This window comes from Poecilia mexicana, unplaced genomic scaffold, assembly GCF_051168715.1.
Source record: "Poecilia mexicana isolate PSO_F unplaced genomic scaffold, ASM5116871v1 scaffold_11, whole genome shotgun sequence".
NCBI lineage: Eukaryota > Metazoa > Chordata > Actinopteri > Cyprinodontiformes > Poeciliidae > Poecilia > Poecilia mexicana.
Window position 1 is genome coordinate 13,617,507 of NW_028263380.1, and position 19,890 is coordinate 13,637,396.

At 39.6% G+C, this 19,890-nt stretch overlaps 3 protein-coding genes across 4 annotated transcripts; 1 reads left to right on the forward strand and 2 right to left on the reverse strand.

Annotated features, from left to right (window-relative positions):
* Positions 1–1,868: 1,868 nt before the first annotated feature.
* Positions 1,869–13,046, forward strand: adnp2b (ADNP homeobox 2b). 2 transcript variants are annotated; one of them, XM_014988477.2, is made up of 4 exons: positions 1,869–2,168; positions 6,408–6,529; positions 8,664–8,783; positions 9,394–13,046. In XM_014988477.2, exons 2-4 carry the CDS (start codon positions 6,422–6,424, stop codon positions 12,190–12,192), a joined length of 3,027 nt encoding a protein of 1,008 aa, XP_014843963.2. In that variant the 5' UTR covers positions 1,869–2,168; positions 6,408–6,421; the 3' UTR covers positions 12,193–13,046. The 2 variants fall into 2 exon arrangements, with proteins under 2 accessions (XP_014843963.2, XP_014843964.2); XM_014988478.2 differs by lacking the exon at positions 1,869–2,168 and adding an exon at positions 5,775–5,876.
* A 193-nt stretch (positions 13,047–13,239) lies between these two features.
* ggcta (gamma-glutamylcyclotransferase a) lies at positions 13,240–15,197 on the reverse strand. Its single transcript, XM_014988489.2, has 4 exons — positions 14,944–15,197; positions 14,079–14,224; positions 13,854–13,986; positions 13,240–13,543 (listed from the first exon to the last, which is right to left on the reverse strand). Exons 1-4 carry the CDS (start codon positions 15,118–15,120, stop codon positions 13,373–13,375), a joined length of 627 nt encoding a protein of 208 aa, XP_014843975.2. The 5' UTR covers positions 15,121–15,197; the 3' UTR covers positions 13,240–13,372.
* Positions 15,198–16,461: 1,264 nt separating this feature from the next.
* On the reverse strand, positions 16,462–19,648 carry snrpd1 (small nuclear ribonucleoprotein D1 polypeptide). The gene is made up of 4 exons (XM_014988492.2): positions 19,494–19,648; positions 18,851–18,927; positions 17,959–18,150; positions 16,462–16,763 (listed from the first exon to the last, which is right to left on the reverse strand). Exons 1-4 carry the CDS (start codon positions 19,505–19,507, stop codon positions 16,687–16,689), a joined length of 360 nt encoding a protein of 119 aa, XP_014843978.2. The 5' UTR covers positions 19,508–19,648; the 3' UTR covers positions 16,462–16,686.
* Between the last annotated feature and the right edge of the window lie 242 nt (positions 19,649–19,890).

A 19,890-nucleotide genomic window follows, 5' to 3' on the forward strand; every position in this document is an offset into this window, starting at 1 on the left:
TCCTTCTCGTACCAAGTATTTTATAGCTTGACATGCATTTTATTTTATTTTTTATTTCTTTTCAGCTATTAAGAAAAAGAACAATCATACAAGGCATGGCACAAAAATGAAAGAGCTAATTATATGGGTGGCAAAGAAATGCTCTCTGCTGCATATTTCTAAGAAATTAGCTGCTATTTCTATGTCAGAGATAATCAGGGAGTGGCTCAACCTTCTGGTTTAGGCAGGTGTATTGTGTAACCTGATACCATAGGTACTGAATCAGTCAGCGACATCTAATGGAGTAATGCTGTCATATTGTTTAACGCTACTATCAGTGGTTGTGGACGGACTATTAGTTTGATTTTTTTTTTTTTAACTGTGACAGTGCAACCTGACACTCGAGCGAATTAGAAATTTTATTAATTTCCATTTTCATTTTGGAAACTTCATCAAATATACTTCAGTGGCTTATATGGTCCACAGTCAGCTATAATGCAAATTAACTCTAGTTGAAAATGTTGCATTCTGAAGTTCTGGTAATTCGGACATTCATCACGATGCTTCAAATATTATGAAGATATGTATTTAATAGTACCTGAGATGAAGCAGCCCAGAGATGAGACAGTTGGCTAAGTGAGTGAGTTCAGGAGTACAATGCAATAAACAGTCATAACAGGTAAATATTGTAAGTACTTTTTTCTTTCAACATTTAAGGCATAAACATGATTTACCATTATCACTTTTCATTTAGTTTAATGTTCTAAAGATTATCTCAAGATGGATAAAGTAAGTCCGTGTTGCTTGTTTTGTTTTGTCTACATGCAATAAGCTGGTACGACAAGACTTGAACTAAAAAAAAAATGGATTCCCCTGGTGTTTGGTACTTCTGCTTGAGAAAAGGCATTATATAACTCTCATTGTTAAGGATTTGCAGTTCAGCAAATCATCTGTTCAGTTTGTTTCATTATATGATCTTCTCTGATTGTAGAGCCCAGCAAGAAACATGACACCGCTATTCATTTTCTTAATTTCGTTGGTGTAATTTGAACAACAGATTAACAGGAATCTAAAAACTGTCACAATCCAGCACCAATTGATGTGGACATAAGTCATGCCTAATCTGCATTAAGTGGTCAGAAACAAAACTGCAGATTGCTAACAAAAAGGTCTCAGTGGTCGCTCGCCACGTCAGTTCGAGGAGCTTCACTTCAACATCAGCGATGTGGCGAGGTCCTCAAAAACCAATGCGACCTCTGAATATGGAGGTCAAGTGATGGGCCTCAGTCGGATGACTAACGTCCCCCTTAACTTATCTAATAAGATTTTTAGGAACTAACGTCAAACTTTAACTTGTTCATGTGAAAAATAATTGGATCGTCTTTTACGAAACCATACAGCAGTGCATAAAAATTAAATCGCAGTTGAAATAAAAATAACAAAATTTTTGAAAATGGTAGTTTTTATACTTTGTGCAATGCTAGCCAAAACCCATGTAACTTATGAGTCTCTTGGTAGAATGGTTGCTTAATGTTGATTGGCCACAAAAAGTTGCATGATATGACATCACAAGCAAAGGCCCGCCCATTTAGCTCATTTTCTCGACAACCTATTGGTTAACTGGTGGTCCAGTACCACGTGACCCCCAGTGAGGGTGTAGGTGGCCACGCCCCCTAGCTAGCTATTTCTCATAGAATGAAAAAGTCCACTTTACAGGTTTAATGTGACATCCAAATCTGAAACTAGACTATGAAACACACCATGTGCACAGGTTGGGGCCACGCTGGCTGCAAAAGCAGCAGAGTAAAAAGTTGTACAGTTTTGCAGAATGTAAAGTCTCCTATTGGTCAGGTTGTGAAGTATGCAAATGAAGTCGCTACGTCAGATCCTGAACTTGAGCGCCATTTTTTTTTTCCTCAACAGGGGGAAGAAAGGGGACAAAAGCTAGACCAAAAATAACTTATCTTCGGATTCCTTGCGCCGTAATCACCGTTCGCATTCAACTTTAGCCCCTTAGCGCGGCGTGCGTGGGGAGGGGATGCTGCTCCGGTGAGCGGGGGTGAGCAGCGCTGGGAGCAGACGCAGTTCACCGACACACATCTGCGGGCCGGTGGAAGTGGAGCACCGTGGCTCCGCCAGAGGAGACACAGCGACGACTAACGTTAATCTGCGCCGAAAATATCACCGAGGTAAATATGTGCGAGGAGAGGCTGCGTGTTGCTGGAGTGGGAAGATGCGCTGTGACCGGCTCTGTGACCTGGCGTGTTATCTGTCAGCATGCTGCCGCTGCCAGCCTCTGGTTCCTGACTCCAATGTGGCTGATAGACTGTCTGAATGTCTGCAGAGGGGAAGGGATTGGATTTAGGTAGCCATGAATGGCAAAAAAACAACTATTTAGGTGTGTTCAGATACTGACAAACCAGCTGTTGCGCTGTAATTATGCTTTTTGATCATATTAACCATGACGTGCTTTTAAAAAAAAACAAACACAAACGAATCTTTGTGCAACAGTTTAACTACGTTATTATTACTATATTCGTGATTTATATCTAACTTTTTAAATGCTGTTTTTAGCTATTTAATATATTTTATATACGTTTCTGCATTTGCATTTGTACAGATTTGCATACTGCACCGTATTATTCCGTTTAAAGCAACATTTTACAGTGGGGAAAACAACATTTTAGTTTAGTTTTTGTCTTATAATTGGCACAATTCTGACATCACAATGATTCGTTAAGTGTGAAACAACAAAATGAGAAGTACAGTGCCCAGGTGGGACACAGAAAGAGACGGGGATAGGATGACGAGATCCATACTAGTGATATGAGCCGTTAAAACCGTGATTTAGTGTGGGAGACACTAAAATGTACTCTAAAATGCATTCAGGTGGTTCCTATATCTCTTTGAACTCATTTCAACACAAATATATTTGTTTATTAAAATCTAAATATGCTTTTTTAATAAACAAATATAAATAAGCACGATTGAACAAGTCACAACAGTGCATGGTGGAATAATTCAAGGTATCTTGATACACACACACACACACACACACACACACATATATACAAATTCTGTAAACATAACATCCTGTTGGACCACACCAGAGATGTGGCAATGCAAGAATCCCTCAAAATGAAAAAGATGCTATCTTTATTGCTGGATGTGTCAGACAAAGCTGTCCCAATCCAGTGGACAGGTCATTATTATTTGGCATACAAAAAAAAAAGAAGCAATTTCAGCATTTCAATTTAGAGTACAACACATTATCTCATATAACTATCATGTATTATAATAGAAATGTGACCAACCATAAAAAACCCCACATATTTTCATTTACCTTTACACATTTTATTTATTTAATCTTCTTAATTATTCCAAAGACTTAATAGTGATGCAGTATGAGGATATTTTAGTTCTGGGAAATATTAAAATTAAATGGGTTTAAATGGACTGCACCCTGATTTTTTTTATACTTAAATATGTTTTCAAAAACAAAATTCCCCAAATCTGAGTGATGATTTTAGTCCTGCGTTGTGCATTTGTATCTCAGTAAATTAAAAAGTAAGAGTGGAAATCTAAATCCAGTTTCTCAGAAAACTTGAATGTTATTAGAAGACCAGCTGTTAATATGTTATTATTATTATTCCCTCTGGTGTAGGGTGCTGGGCAATATGCTTTTGCCCAGTTTTTATTAGCATTGCACCAATATAGAAATTTGGTCTGGTTTTGATATCCAGTATTAATGCTGCTGTTCTGGTCAATTACTGATATTTACTTATATTACATACGTATTTAATTTTCCACATTCTTGAACCTATGTAAAAATGTCTACACCTCTACATTGCTTCTCTTTGTCAGTTAAACTACCCACAATCCTTTGCTGCATCACTGTCTGTCACATGACTGAACAAATACCACATGGCCAACACCTTCCCCTCCCCCACCTGAAGCACATTCACAAAAGGCAACAAGATGGAAATAAACGTCAGTTGTTAAAATCATCTCAGTTTTACTTCAAGGACTGATACCAATATGCTAAGAAATGACTTGACACCGGCTTATATGTATGTTGACCCTGCTGTATTGTGGATCCGTAGGTTTTACGATGGGTAACCATAGAAACAATGTAGGGGTTTTTGTTGACCACCTAGAGCAGCTGATTAACATCTCAAATGAGGTGAATTAGAAAGAGAATGAGGAAGTTCTCCTTCAATAATAATGGTCCTGTGTGAGATCTTTGGCAAACAATCAATTTGATGAACTTTAAGCACTTCTAAGCACCCAGTCAGAGTATTGAGAATTCAGTTATTTTTCTGTATGCTTCACCGAGACGTGGCTGGAGGATCAAATCCCCGACTCTGTGTCTGTGCCTGGCTTTCGAACCATAAGAGCAGACTGAGATTTTAAGGAGTAGCAAGAGTAAAGGACGTGGAGTAGCAGCTGTAGATGGGATAATCCAGGACATGCTGCTGTTTAGGTTTTGTTCCATATTATGTACCAAGAAAGTTTTGCAAGTTTTATTTTGGGAACCGTGTAAACTTTGCAATTTGCTGTTCACCACACTACATGTGGTGTCATCAGCTTAATTATCCCAATACAACTGTCTACTATGCTTCCAATATTTTATCAGTTTTCAGCTAGTCTACCAGAACGAGAGAAAAGAAATGCTGAATTTGTTTTATGCACATGTCTTGGATGCATACATCTCCAAAGACCTTCTCTTGGCAAGTCAAGTCATATACTTGTTTTTCTTTGCTTGGTGTATAAACTAGTTGTTCAAAGGCAACCTGTAATAATAATAATAATAATAATAAAAGTGTGGCTTTGAAGAGTAAACCACAACAGGCAATCTTTCTAGGCACATCCATAACCACTTGCAATTCTTTGAAGAAAATTGAATTATGTAATTCATATAGTCAGACATCCTACATGTGGAACATAATCCACCAAAGGTCATTGCTGAAGAATCATACTAGTCCAACGCTTTCCTTTTTATAAAATAAAACCTAAAATAACTGAACCCAGAACCACAACTGCAAACTAACCAAATAAATGAAGGAGTTCTAACAGTAAACATCTGAAATATATTACTGTGTCCAATTACTCTACAGCGTTTTTAAGATGAACTACTGAGATGCACCTGTTATCAAATGTACTTTACAAAAGAAAAGCAGCTAGAAGTGATGGTCTGGTTTAGACTTGATTGGACACGCATGTAGCTAAATTAATAGGTCTGTAAATAGTTTGTTGAGCAATAAACTGGCACATCTAGAATAGTACCGGAGGGTTTAATTTTTGACATAAAGAGTGAAGTGATAGTGCAATCAGGGAGTTACCTGAGCATCCAACAATCACTTAAATGAATGAGTGAATTTTGTAGGGCGTGTCATCATCGCATTAGACGCCTTTAACAGGACTTTACAGAAGTCACACTTTATGTCTGCATGAGATGGTACTGTGTGGTTAAATCGTACATTTATTGCTATCTGGGCTGTATGAACATGGCAGTGGTGAAATGCTGGAGTCAGTTTGCACACACATGCATTGTGTCATTTCTCTCTTTGTTGTAGAGTGTGCACCTCACATGCCTTGCGTTTGTGCAATGTGCCCACTTTGGGCGTTTTTTAAAATATGTACAATCTGTTTACTTTGGTCCGAATTAGTTGATTAGTTTAACTCAGGGGTGCCCGAAGTCGGTCCTCGAGGGCCGGCATCCTGCATGTTTTATTTCTCTCCCTGGTTTAACACACCTGGATTAAATGATGGCTCGTTAGAAGGCCTAGGAGGAACATTGACAAGCTGAAAAGGTTGTTGCTACCACCAGGGAGAGAACCAAAACGTGCAGGATGCCGACCCTCGAGGACCGACTTTGGACACCCCTGGTTTAACTGGTAAGTTTTTTTGGGTGGTTCGGAAAACTCTTAACCAAACCAAAACTTGTCACTAAAGAAACAGTTCATTTAAAACTGTACCGAGACCGTTTGGTGGAGGTGGACTTGGCACGGTTGTGCCCTTCACTTCTACACAAGCGGAAATAAAATGTTTGATTGCAGCCTCCTCCTGCTACATATGTATATGCTCCTGGCCAAGACACTTGACCCCGAGTTGGTGAATGTGGCTAATATATTGTTTCAAATGGGCATTATGACTAGAATACATTAATCCTAAATTCAGTCAATTTAGGATTAATGTATGATGACCTTCTTTCAGATGTTCATTCTCTGCATCACCCCTGCGATTGAGGCCACAATTTATGTCCTCTGAGATGACTTTGGCGGTGCCAACTCCTTTCTAATCAAATCATATATGTCACCACCGTTGGGCTGCATGTGCACAAAATCAGGCCATTCAAGTCTGGCTGTTTTAACTTGTTTTACATTGTCTAATTGTGCCACGGTTGTCTGTTTTTGTTTCCCTTTAAGGTTTGCGGTAAATCATGTATCAACTTCCAGTAGGAAGTGTAGAAAAGATTCGAAAGGCTCGTAAAGCAGTGAAAAACATCCTAAGTGAGATTGGCCTCGAAGACTGTCAGAACTGGCTGAAGGTATGTTTCATTGTTATTGTTCAATAGCTCACAAAGAGTTTTATATGTCAGGAGGCTGTAAATGTCATTTCAAATTGTGATTTTCCTTTAAGTTCTTGTTCTTTTTGTGCAGTTTTTAACATGCTGATAGGATGACCCTCGCCTGCATCCTGCATAACTTGTAACTACTTACTGTGTCTGACGTTACAAATTGCATGCTACTAACGGTGCAAATTATTCAAAGAAAATTAAATATCTCGTTGAAGGTCTTTTTGAATTTAGTTATCGATATCATTCAAACAGAATTATCGCAACCAGCATCTGAGTTGTGAGAATGCAGCTGGTGGATTCATGTCAAAACAAACCCCAAAATGCCTCACATCCTTATGACAGGACGCGTGTTGGCTACACATCGGTGGCTTGAGATTTAGTTTCCGAGTTGACCAGTCAGAAATATTTCAGAAAGAATACATGCTTGTCAAAACAAGCTCAAGTCGCTCTCTGGATATTATTGGCTCAGAAAAAACCATTTCATAACATTATTGGCCGAATGTGGTGTCAACCAAAAGTGTGTGTGTGTGTGGGGGGGGGCTCTGGGCTGCCATATAACAGCGTCATAATGGACACCGGCAGATTTTAAGCCCTTATTGTTCACCCCAGAAAATACAGTGTAAAAACGGCACGTGGGCGTTCCGGTGCGGGTTAAGGGGTTAAAAGTGAACTTTGTTGGCTTGGGTTTTATTTTTTCCAAGCTGAGAAGTGCTATGATTACTAATTACCTCATTTTTTCCTATTGTTGTATCATGAATACTGACCGTAACTCAGGAAGTGAGACCTGAAGGGATATTGATGATGTGCTTGTTCTTTGTGACTACTTGCAAACATTTTCTATGTACTATTTAAGTAATTTTGGTTGGGCTGCAGTACCAGTGAAGATTCAGAGTCCCATACTTTCTGGAATTGTAGGTAAAGACTCTCACTGTAGTTCTCCAGAGCGCCAGAACTTTACATCAGGTCTAGAAAAAAACCACGTTGAAGTGTGACCATAAAACAAGCAAAACCATAAAAAAAAAGTACTATAAGAAGGCAAATACTTTTTATGTAAGCCGAACACTTTAGATCAGTCTGGTCAAACACAAAGGAAAATGTTCTTATTTCATTTAGGTCTACAGAGTGTCTATTATTGATAAGTTGCAGCGTCATTTATAATTAAATGTTTCTTTTTTAATTTGGAATGACTTGATTTCTATGCAGTTTGATGAAATTGGGTCGTTCATTATTAGGGTCGGGCAGTATCTGTAAAACATGGCAACGTATTTGTGCCGCGCAACATATTAACATCTGTTTTTGCCATTTTCCCTACCTGTGTCCAGTATAATCGACCTTTTATCACAAATGTTTCAAAAACAACAAAAAAAGTAAAAAATAGAGGAAAAATAGCATCACCACTCAGATGAGCTGTTGCTATGCAAGTCGGATTATGAAAAATAAAACTGAGTAGTTCTGTAGACGGTCCCCTGATTTCTTTGCAGACTCTCTCATTAACACTAATAATGTTACACTGACTCCAACTTATTATTGTCCTTTTAAAAGATGTGAAAAAATACTTTCTTTTTGTAAACAGATAAAACTAAACCTTATTGTCTTTTCTTATCTGTTTTAATCTGGTGCTAATCTTCTCTTCACTGTTGTTTAAGTTTAAAAAAGTATGGAAAAAGGAAAATGAAACATGTTTGTCCATCCAGTCATCTGTCGATCCGTTCATCCATTAATCTTTCCAGCCATCCTTTGCTTCCTCCTTCACAGCCTGATTTACAGGTTGTACATTTAAATCCTGTCCATTACAGCCAGAAATTTGACCGATACATCTGGAAATGTCAGCAGGTTATGTAGGAATCTTGCCTGTGGGTGGAGCTGTTTCATAGATAATTTTGCAGAAACAGAATTATTTCATCAGTGCAACAACTTATCTGGCCTTGCCAGGCACCACCAGTAGAAGTCAGAAAACAGCTGTTTTTTTATTTATTCTGTAGATTTGGCTCAGTAGAGATTGTGAGAACTCTTTGGAAAGTTCTGATCTTCAGGACAAGAAGGATGTAGTCTTAACATTCTCTGAAGGGATGTTTTCTATTATGATTTTGTTTGTTCTGTGCAGGATCTGAATGAAAACCCAGATGAGAAAAAGCCAGATGAAGAAGAGGAGGAAGAAGAAGCCTTTCAGGAAACAGAATGGGTTGATATCACAGAGGGATTCAGTGTCCGGCAGCAGAAGAAGGTGAACTTCATGTTTTCCTTTTGCATCAATGACTTTCTTCAAAATCCAAAATAATGAAATCTTTTTTTTTTTTTTTTACTGTAGTGTTTTATTTTATCTTACCGTTTTTCTCCTAAATGTTTTCGTCACATATCACTTCTCTGTATGCACAAGTTATGTCTTGATTAAACAAGAAAAAGTATGCTGATTCTGCAAAACAGTTTTCATGCAGGACTGAGATTTTTGAAGCATGATTACTTTGAGTAATAATAATAAAAGTGTGAAGTACAGATCTAAAGCTAAAATCTAAAATTATCTCATTGCTTTGTTCAAAACGGATTTTAAACGTGTCATTGAATTAGGTTGTCATCAAAAAGTTATTTCAGTCATTCTATTGAGATTCATTTCAGCAAATTTCATCCTTCCAACTCTCAAATATACTTGCATATAACACTAAACAAAAGGCCTTCTTCTTATTCAAACAATTAGACTTTACCCTCCTTGTCTGCTCAAATGCATATACATCAGAATATGAGGATCTTTTAGGCCTGCTAATTTAACAAATTTAGCAGCTGGAAGAAAATTATTGTAAATGTTTACCTGATTTTCATTTGTTTCCGTCTCTGTCCAGTGGCCGTATCGGTCTCGATCTCTGTGCTGCACCCTCTGCAAGTACTCATCACAAAACCTCTACAACTTCAGAAGCCACGTCTCTCGCTGCCACGCGTACGTTCAGTCGTACTGCGCACTGGCACCCTGCTCTCAATGCCTCTTTATCGCTCACCCCAAGATCGTCAAGAAGCACATGCTCTTCTTCCACGCCAAACTGCCCGTCCCAAACATACAGCCACAGAAGGAGACTGGGTTCACCCATCGCTCTGCAGAGAGGTATCAATGTCGAAGGTGCGGATTCCCGACATCATCTATCTTCGCGATAAAGAAGCACATCATTCTCAAGCACCTGGATCACCTGGCAGAGCAGTACATTGGTTACAGATTGCACCAGCACGGGACTACAGCAGTAAAGATCTACTGCTGCAAGGTGTGCAAGGTAAACACTGGAACTCTAGACCAAATGTTGCACCATATGCTGGTGGAGCCAGCACATTATACAGTTACCATTCAGGTGCAGAGTGTCATTACAGAAAACAAGAACTACACTGTTAAACCAACTTCTAATGGAAATGGATTGTTGGTCACATTCCCAAATATTGCTCCCAAACCACAGGCGCCTCAGATATTTCCAGGTAACCAGCTGGTTTTGCCCAGTAATGGCCAACCTGCTGGGACTGTTGTGGCGGTGCAGCAGCTGCAAGGCAACACGAACAGTGCAACTCTGATCTGTACTCCTGGAACCAACCAAGCTTTCCTCCCTCCACAAGCATCGGCGCTGGTGCAACTTGCTAGCGCCGAAGCTAAAGGTTTGCTCCAGCCTGGTGCGACGATAGCCCTCCGTAGCGCTCTGCCCCAAGGGTCGTCCGTAGTCCAGCTTCCCACAGTGTCCAATGTGTCTCTGAAGCAGACACCCGTGACCTTAGCCTCTCCTATAGCTCAACCACAACAGGCTCAACCACAAGGGCAGCAAGTGGTTCTTCCACCAGGACCTCAAACCAATCTGGCTGCTGGAGTTGCTCCTAAGCCTGTTGTGGCTGCACAAACTTCACAAGCAAACCACACTCCCCTACAAGGAACCATGCTCACGTCACAGTCCCTGCTGAGTCACCTTATCCCCACCGGCAACAGGGTGAACGGCATGCCCACGTACACGTTCGCTCCACTCGTCTCTCAGAAAACATCCACGCCTCTCAAGCCTGTTGAGCAATTGAGTAACTCCACGCCACAGACCAAGAGGTGGATCACATGCCCCCTCTGCAATGAACTTTTCCCTTCAAACGTCTTCGATATGCACATGGAGGCCGCCCACCAGACCAAATCTACCGCTTCCAAGTCAGAAAGTGTTGCCGCCCGAGCAGCATTCCTGAAGAAAATGCCCGACAAGACCGTCAAATGTCTGACATGCAAAATTTTGCTAACAGAGCGGGTCGTCTTCCAACACTTGTTGCATGGGCTCAATTGTTTGTACTGCTCAGCTTTGTTCTTTTCAGTCAAACAGCTTGTAGACCATGTAAAGCTGCACAATCCAGCCAGCAAGGTGTATTGTGACTTTCTTAGGCAGAAGTACAGGATATACTCCAAAGGTAACGGTGCCATCATCTTTCCTCATTTCGACGTGAACACCACCGCACCAAAGGACATCCTGGGAGAAGCGGAGGTCAACCTCGCCCTAGTTACAAGTTCTCTTGACCTAATTTACTTCAAGTTGCAGGCCAGCAGCCCACAAGAAGTTTGCCCCGCACCCATGAAAATCCATAGCGCCTACTGTCCCTTCTGCAACGAGAGGTTTCAGAATCAGTCTGATCATGTTCTGCACTTGAAGCAGAAGCACTTTGTGGCGCCAACCATTCATGCCATCTTGAAGACTGAGGCGTTCAAGTGCATATACTGCAACGGGGTGTACACAGGAAAGGTCACTCAGCAGGCTGTGATGCTCCATATCCAACGGTGTCGCTGTTCTCCAAAACCGCCTCCACTGCCGCCACCGCCACCAATTCCTAAGCCCACGGCTCCCACAGCTGTGCTGCAGCATCAACCACAACTAAAGCCAGCTCCACAGGTCAGTCAGCAGTCGGGACTTTACTTCCTTCAAGTGCCGCAGGGAATGACGATGACACGGGCCATAGCCCCAGCTCGTGTGATCCGAGCCCCAGCCCCTGCGGACCCTCCAGAAACCGAGGCAGAGCGGCAGCTGAAGAGGAGGCTTGAGGCAGCTTTGAAGGAGGCCATGGAGGCCAACAGGCGAGAGCGAGAAGAAAAGGCCGCCATGCGCAAGAGGAAAGAGCAGGAGAAACGGCTGCGGGAGAAGGACTTGCAGGAGAAGCAGGAATCCCCACCAGAGCCAGAGATCCCGAGCGACCCTACGGTCAAGCTCGTGTTGGAGCCAAGCGCCGTGGAGCGACGCTGCAGTGACGAACGCAGAGAGTTTATCTCAAAGTACTTCAACATGAACCCCTACGCCACCAAACCGGAGACCGAGGAGTTGTGCAGAAGGCTGTCTATAACCAAAGCAGAGCTGGCGGGCCAATTCAGCAAGAAGCGCAGCAAGTGCATGAAAAGCCTCAAGAGGAACACAGCCGCCATCTTACTCGGCTTTAACATGAGCGAGCTGAGCAAAGTGAAGCACAAGCTACTGATCCCAGAGCCAGAGGCGCCGGCCGACATCGTGGAGTCGGACGAAGAGGAGGATGAATCTGAAGAACCAGAAACGACTGGAGAACCGACGACGACTGTAAAAGGCGCGAAGGACGTGGAGGACGAACTAGAACCGATGGATGTAGGTGACGCAGAGACAGAGCAGGAGCCGATGGAATGAGCCGAGATATTTGAGATATGGACCAAAAATAAGCAAATCAAGTAACAGCTTAAATTCTAAACAGAAACTGATAATTCCCAATGACTTTTCTGTTGAGTCATAGTCTCATTTCATAAAATCTAAGTTAACCTGAAACAGGGGGCGGTTTGTTTATGTAGCCCTCGCTAATAGTGCTTTGGTCCACCTCAGTATGTCATCAGTGCTCCTCCTTCTGATTTCCACTCTGATGCAGTGACAGGTTGAGGCTTTTCTAAAACATTATGATACTGAGTTAATGAACAGCATCTCCCTGGATTCAACTTTTACCACAAACCCACGTTCTCAGCTGCCTTTTATACCCTTTATTTAAAACCACTCACTCAAAAATATTTCTAAATTCCTTTGGTTCAGTTTATATTTTTTTATTACGTTAGACTTTGCCTTATGAGTTTGACCTTTTTTCTGTTTTGTGACCACCGCTGCTTTTGTATTTTTCACCATTTTTCACAGACCAAAATCTCCTCAGAATGTTCCTCTCTTCCCTCCAAATTTTTACATGGTTAACTTTTTTTTTTTTTTAGCCTTAATTTGAATTCTCGTTTCCTGTCAGAATAACTTAATTTGTGCCATTGCGAGGTCCACACGTCTGCATAGAATGGAGCAAAGATTAAACTACACTCACACATTGCTGAATAATCCTGTGCATTGGTTTTGTTTTCCTGGCTGCTTCTTTTTGTATTAGTATTTTCTATAACTACTAGAGTATGAAAAGTGTTGGGTTAGATATAAAAGTAAAACATTCTGTCCAAGGCCACTGTGGTGTAAAAAAACAACAAAAGAAATAAAAAAAATAAAGTGGTTTCTTTTTAAACAAATGATTCACTTTTATTTAATAAAATATGCTCATGTTAGAGTATTTTCAGAAGACATCTAGTAATTACTAATAATACTGTTTAATTTTACTATTCATCAGGCTGCATGCTGGGCCGCACCAACTATCTTGTGATTGGATGCTTACAATATTGCGACACAGCAAGAGGTAAATCTATTCAACAAGCAAAACGCAGATTGACCTTCAGGTCTAGATGATTTTTTATTTATTTTTTTACAGTAAAGCATCATAGATGCAACTACATCTACCACAATAAGAGGAATACAGTAGCCAGTTGAAAGCCTAAATGGGTGATGAGGCTGAAATGTTCTAAGAACTAGTTATATTAATGTGAGTTTGCTCAGTTAGTTCCAGGGAGCTGGTAGTGGCTTTAATTTGATCCAGGATTGAGGGGCCGGAGTAGTTGTTGGTCTGAATGGCCTCCAGTCTCTCCAGGTATTCCTTTGGAAGCCCGTTCTGTGCTGCTCCCATGCACACCACCTTCAATATGGAAAAAAAAAAAACACAGACAACAACAATTAAGCAAAAACAAGAACTTTGCAAGTAATGATTGAACAAATAGTCACAGCTTGTGTTGATTTACAAAACAGTTGCCTTAAACACCCTAACCCTTAGATTCATTGAGGTTTAGTGAAAAAAAAATCTAAAATCATCACTTGTGTGTCCCAGTTCTTGTTCATATTGATTTCTACCTGGAAGAAGAGAAGTTTCTCACTTGGAACTTTGTGATGAAATAGAATGCAACAAAAATAAAATTATTTTGTCATGTTAGTGTGTGTTCTCAGGACACCTCTTTGTACTGTGGAGATGGAGGACAGGCGTGAAAATTGTTCATCTGGTATGTCCTGCATTGTTTCACCCCCTGGTCAGTCTCAACAGAGACCTCTAGTGGAGAGTAGTTTCCTTGGCTCACACCTTCCTGCCTTCAGGGGGACATAAGTAGAAAAAAAAACATGTTTAAACTGCACCAATTTAATGAGAAACTTTTAACCAGATGTGCATTTGTGCCTCTCACTTGTCTAAGGTTGGGAGGTTTTCATTGCTCAAAGTCCAGACTACACCCCACACCTCTTCGCCCTGACAGGACTCGATGGTGGCCACTCCGCCGTGCCAGGAGTTTTCAACATGTTCCTCCCACAGGCCAAAGTTCAGCTTGTAGTCCTGTGGAAACGCATAACCAAAAGATGCAAAACTAACATTAAATCTGGTTTGACTTTTCAAAAATTAAATGATTTGCAAATCACAAACTGTTTTCTAGAATACTTCGCAAGTATATAATTATTTTTGTACAGGTCTCTCCTGTCAGATAGGTTAATATAATTTTCAAGCAGGACCTCAAATAAGAAAATAAAATTGTATTTTATTATTTTACGTTTTTTTTAAAAAAAAAAACAATCACAAATAAGTGTTTTGTCAAATTAATAATACAAAACATTTCAGCTAAGTTTGACCATCCTCAGTGTTTTATTTTGTTCTTGAGCAAATTAAATGTACATTGGAGTCTAAAATGCTGCGTTCAAGTGCAAAGTCGGATGCCAACGTCGGCAAATTAATAACATCTCTGACCTTGACACGCATTTCTATTCAGTGTATAAAATATTACATACAGAAGACACACACACAGAGAGAGAGACTGACAGAACTAGACCTTTCGTTCTGGTAACAATTCGAATACTGACTTCAGCTACTTTCATTAAACGCAGACAAAAACAGCGTTAGCATAGCATTAGCCAAAAATCACGACAGTAATAATGACACGAATAATGGTTTACTACACGAATTACATGTGAAATCCTCCTACGTAATTACATTCTGTCGTAAAGGTGCCGCGAAGAGCAACAGACTGACGCCATAAAATTGATCAATTTTAATATACAAACCTTTAGTCGACCAGTAGAGACGAACGAAGCCGATGGATTCTTTAGCTGCAGTCTTTCCCTCAATAAGTTGCTTCCAAACGCAAAGTACATAAAACTACCGTGGCTGGTAGCTGACATTTCTAAAATATATATATCAATTATTAAAAATATATAGGAAATATACGACACACACCACATCGGATTGGATTCGTTTCAACCGGTGTTCTGACTATCGGTGCTACCTCGCACTTTCTACCGTAGCACGGATAGTTACCTGTCAGTGCTACGTGTCCAAAACTGCTACCGTCATGTTACATGACGAAACCAGATCACTTCATCTGAATATTCTACCCGTTTAAAATGAAAAACTATACATGCATGCACTAATCCTTTTACTAGAATATTCTACCTTTTTTAAAAATATATATATTTTAAATACAGAGGTGTTTGTAATAATAAAACAGTATCAGACAGGGGGAAACGGTTTTATTGTAATTAAATTAGTCGCAGACAAATGCAGATCACCGCAACTCTGTTTTGCGCAATAATATGTTGTAAGTCTGTTATCAGATGCAGCGCAGACACAATGTGTCCACCGAACTGCGCAGTGCACTGTGTACCTGAAATGATAGGATATGCTTACACTAATATTACACCGCTTTACAGCTTTAATCTCACATAGTATCGCTATCAATATCTATTTTGTAAGGTTTAGTTAAAAAAAAAAGTGTAATTAAACTAAAATATTTTAAAGTATAGGGACTAAATAGCCCACAAAAAACGTATTTTGCCCTGATTAACAGCCAAACAATGACTTGTTTACAGTGGTAACGACATTGCCAAAGCCATTTATAAATATATTTATTTAGTTGATGTCTGCCACGTAAACTGAAAACATGAAGTAAAACAACAGCTTAATGAAAGCCAGGTATTAAATAAATTAAATTAAAGCTTTCCGCAATCTTCGATGAAATAAAACACATGAAACAAAACTTCCACAGGTAGGACGTATTGATAAGAAATCTGCTGAATAAGCAGTATGTGACGAAATCGATGTGCGCATGCGCATTACCGCAAGGTAGGACGGATTTATGGGTAGCACAGATCAGTTTCATACTAGAGAAAAAAGCTGCTGCTACAATAACAAACAATAGCGGATCGATTGAATGCATAATTTGCCCAAAATATAAATTTCCAAACCACTCAATCGTATCTGTAATTTGCTCAAATACACTTTTAACTTATAAATGAACTGCAGAAGCCATAACGTGTGAATCTGACGGCAGATTAATCCATGATACTCTTTTCTTTTTCCACGTTATATTTCTACAGAGCAAGCCTTAAAACAGGTAGACTAAATATAAGAAAATGTTAACTACAATGTGCAAATGACTTAACTTATAAAGTACAAGACCTACATCACATTAAAGGATACTTAGTTTATTAGTATTACTGATTTGCTTAATCACATTTAATTTTACAATTGTAATAAATGTCCCCTAATTAACATTGCGAGCACCCCCTCAAAAAAGCAACTAATTCTTGTTTAGTGCAAAAACACTTTATTAAACATTGTTTTGAAAAAGAAAAACAGAAGCTTTGCCTTTTCTATGGTCTTAATGTACACAAAAAAAGAAAAAGAAAAAGAAGCACACTGAAATTCACAAATCGTTTCCTCTAAACGAAAGGAAGAAAAAAAAAAAGAATAGAAAAACATCCTGTACAAACAGTGAGGTGATGAGAACGAACTGGAAGACCAGAGAATCATCTCCTTGGTCCGCCTCGCCCTCGTCCCCGTCCTCTGCCGCGTCCACGTCCTCTGCCTCGTCCGCGTCCCGCCACTGAGGAGACGCGTGAACAGGTTGCAACATTACCAGAAGGAAATGGAGCGAGAATGGAGCAGAGAAATTATTTACACTCAGTCCAAAACAAAATTATAGCAACTTTTAAACCCAATAACACTTTGAAGACTCAGCCAAAACGTGGCAAAATCTAAATTAAATGATTAAATAACTGATTTATATATTCTTTTAATAAAAATTGCTACTATGTGTATCAAAAACTTATTTGACAGGCTGGAAAACTGCATGACAGGAACCAAGCAGTAATAAATATTGAAACATAGCTGAACATAAGGGATGTCTGCATTGAATTATTTAATCACAAACATTTAAACAATTGTGAGTTCATCCGTTCAAACACATATTTAATATTTTAAAATATGATGCATATAAATTATTTTCTTTTTTGTGTGTGTGGCACTTTTGGTGCTTGAAATTGCAAAGCAGACTTTAGAAAATGTCCCAACTATGTTAACTATGATTCACATGCAGAAATTTGAGGTATATAAAAAATGTAAAAGACTGAGAGAACAAAACAAACCACACAAAACATTGTGTGCAGCACACACACAATTATTTAAAGTGCTGGGGGATTTGTTTAGCATCCTATTGATGCTAAAAAGTGTTTCAGAAAAGATACTTACACACACACACAAAACAAAATTTAAACATATTGTCTGTTTTACATGGACACCATGCATCAGACATATTGTGGTTAATAGATTCAAAATTCATTTAATGTGGAAAAAAAAAAAAAGTTAAAGCAGAGCAGGAGGAAGAATTAAATGCTATTGGAAGCTTTCTTTTTGAGCTGAATACATTTAAAATACAAACAGCTTAAAATGCTATTAAGCTAATTAAAAGCTTCAGTTTTCAAATTACCACGTTTATTCTGAATCTCACTAATATTGTAGTTTTCTGCTTGAGGGGTTGCTGTACCGCTTCTCGCCAACTTAATGTAACTTTGTGAAAACTGTAAACATTCCTGTTGCCTCAGGAAAATTCCTCTTAACCAGAAACTAAAAACTCAAAAGAAAGAAAAAAGCTCCTTTGTAATTAGCAGCAATGGTCTTTAAATTTTCCTTGACATTCATAAAATGGTAACATTGGAACTTAAAGAGTTTCTTTGAGGAGGCTTTTAACCAAAGGCTCTGGCTCAGAGTGGACGTCGTTTTTTGTCGTTTAACTTTCTTACCTGCTTCTCTCTTCTTGGACTTGATCTTGGGCTCGATGTCCACCAGCAAGGTGTCCAGAGGCAGGCTGTCCGGCAGGATGAAGTAGCGGATGTTGTTGCCTCGGATGCTCAGCGACTCCAGCTGGGTGGGCTCCCTGTTCTTCAGGGTCATCTTCACCGCCTTCAGGTGGGTGTTCATGCTCACATCAACGCCTGCGAACAGAACAACAATGTTTTGAGTTAATAAAGTTTAGCGTTTATGGCTTGCAGAGATAACTCAAAAAGGGCGGAGTTTTAAACCTGTATCTGCAATCATGATTCTACAACTTTAACAGAATAACAGTAATATTTAAAAATCCAGATAGAGTAAAGCTGATACTTCAGGCCAATTAATGTCATTCGGCTGAAAGAAAAACGATAAGATTCAGTACAAAACCCTGATTTGGTCTATGAAGACAAGTAAATTGGCTCAAAGTAACTCCCTGTTAATCACAGTGGTTTTCTGGTTGTTTCTTGATCCAGACTGAAAAGAAAAACAAAACACCATTTCTCTGTGATGAAAATTGCAGAAGTCTTCATCTCCACTTAGTACGGCTGGTGCCGTTAGAAGCTTTAAAAGCAGACCTGAAAACATTGTTTTCTATAAGTTTTTAGTGTTTGCCCTCAACAGTGTTTGATAAAAAAATCAAAATCAAAGTGTCTGTCACCGAAAGATGGGAGGAGTTCTCTACACACTTGGCTCTCATTTGCAAGTTTCGCTGCCATTTAAAAAACAAACAAACTGCACAGTACTTTATGCTGCAAATTTGCACTAACTGTACTGTGCGTTATTCTTGGTTCTGTTTTTATATTTTAAAGTTTTTTTATACGTCTACATGATTCAGCCTGCTGCTGGTTATTTCTATTCTCTTACCTGTGATGGTGCCGTGAACCTGGGTGCCATTTTTTAGTTCGATGGTGACAGTCTCATGGCTGAGCTTCATCAAAAACCTGTGGACAGCATTGCAGGTGGGTTAAAACGATATCTGGGCAGAACTTTTTAATACACCTGCGTTACTTGGACTGTTGCTATGGAGCCTAGCATTAGCTCGTTAGCCTGTATTATTAGCTTCTGCATGTTGAGTTTTTAGTCTCACAAAACTCGAAATAAACACCGACTAGCAATTTATTTATTTTAACAGCTAAAGCAAACAAAAAAAAAGAAAAAACCGAAATAAACCACAGTATTTTTTCCAATAGCAATAGATCACGGGAAATGGAAAGACGCAACTTTATGTAGTAGGTCAATGCTAACGTACACCGAGACTAGCGTAAAGCATTAAAACCTGCATACAACCAATTTTCGGGTATCATAACTGCAGCAGAACTAGAAGTCTCTGCATAATCATTGGAGCATTTCATTTGTAACACCCGCTCGGACTCCATTCATTAGGAAGTTCTTCCCGCCTCTTCGCGATCAATTCGCTCCCAATCTTCACCCATCCGTCTCCATCGGCTCGACTTTTTCACCTCAAATCCCCGCACGCGTTAAACGGTAACCCCCTGTCGCCCCTTACCTGACTAGTTTCATGGTGGTGGCAACCAGTAGAGAGAAATCCTCCACTGAAGAGAAAAATTACAGCGATCGAGTGAAAACACAGGCCGCCGTTGTGTGTAGGAAAAACGTTCAGGGATGTGACGTCATCAAGTAGCGTCCGAGAAAAGAAGGGAACCTGCGCTGCTGCCGCCTAGTGGCAGAAGGATGAACACAAAAAGTTCAAATTCCCAAGTTTTTACTATAATTTGTTGAATAGGTCTTTCACATTTAACCTCCGAATGGACAGGCACATATAAATACTAAAGGTAATTAAAAACTAATTTATTACCTGACAGTTTCGTATTTTTTTAAGGACGTTCGTCAAGTCAGTTACATTCATAAGCAATTAATATTTTCCATCTTATTACATTAAAGCC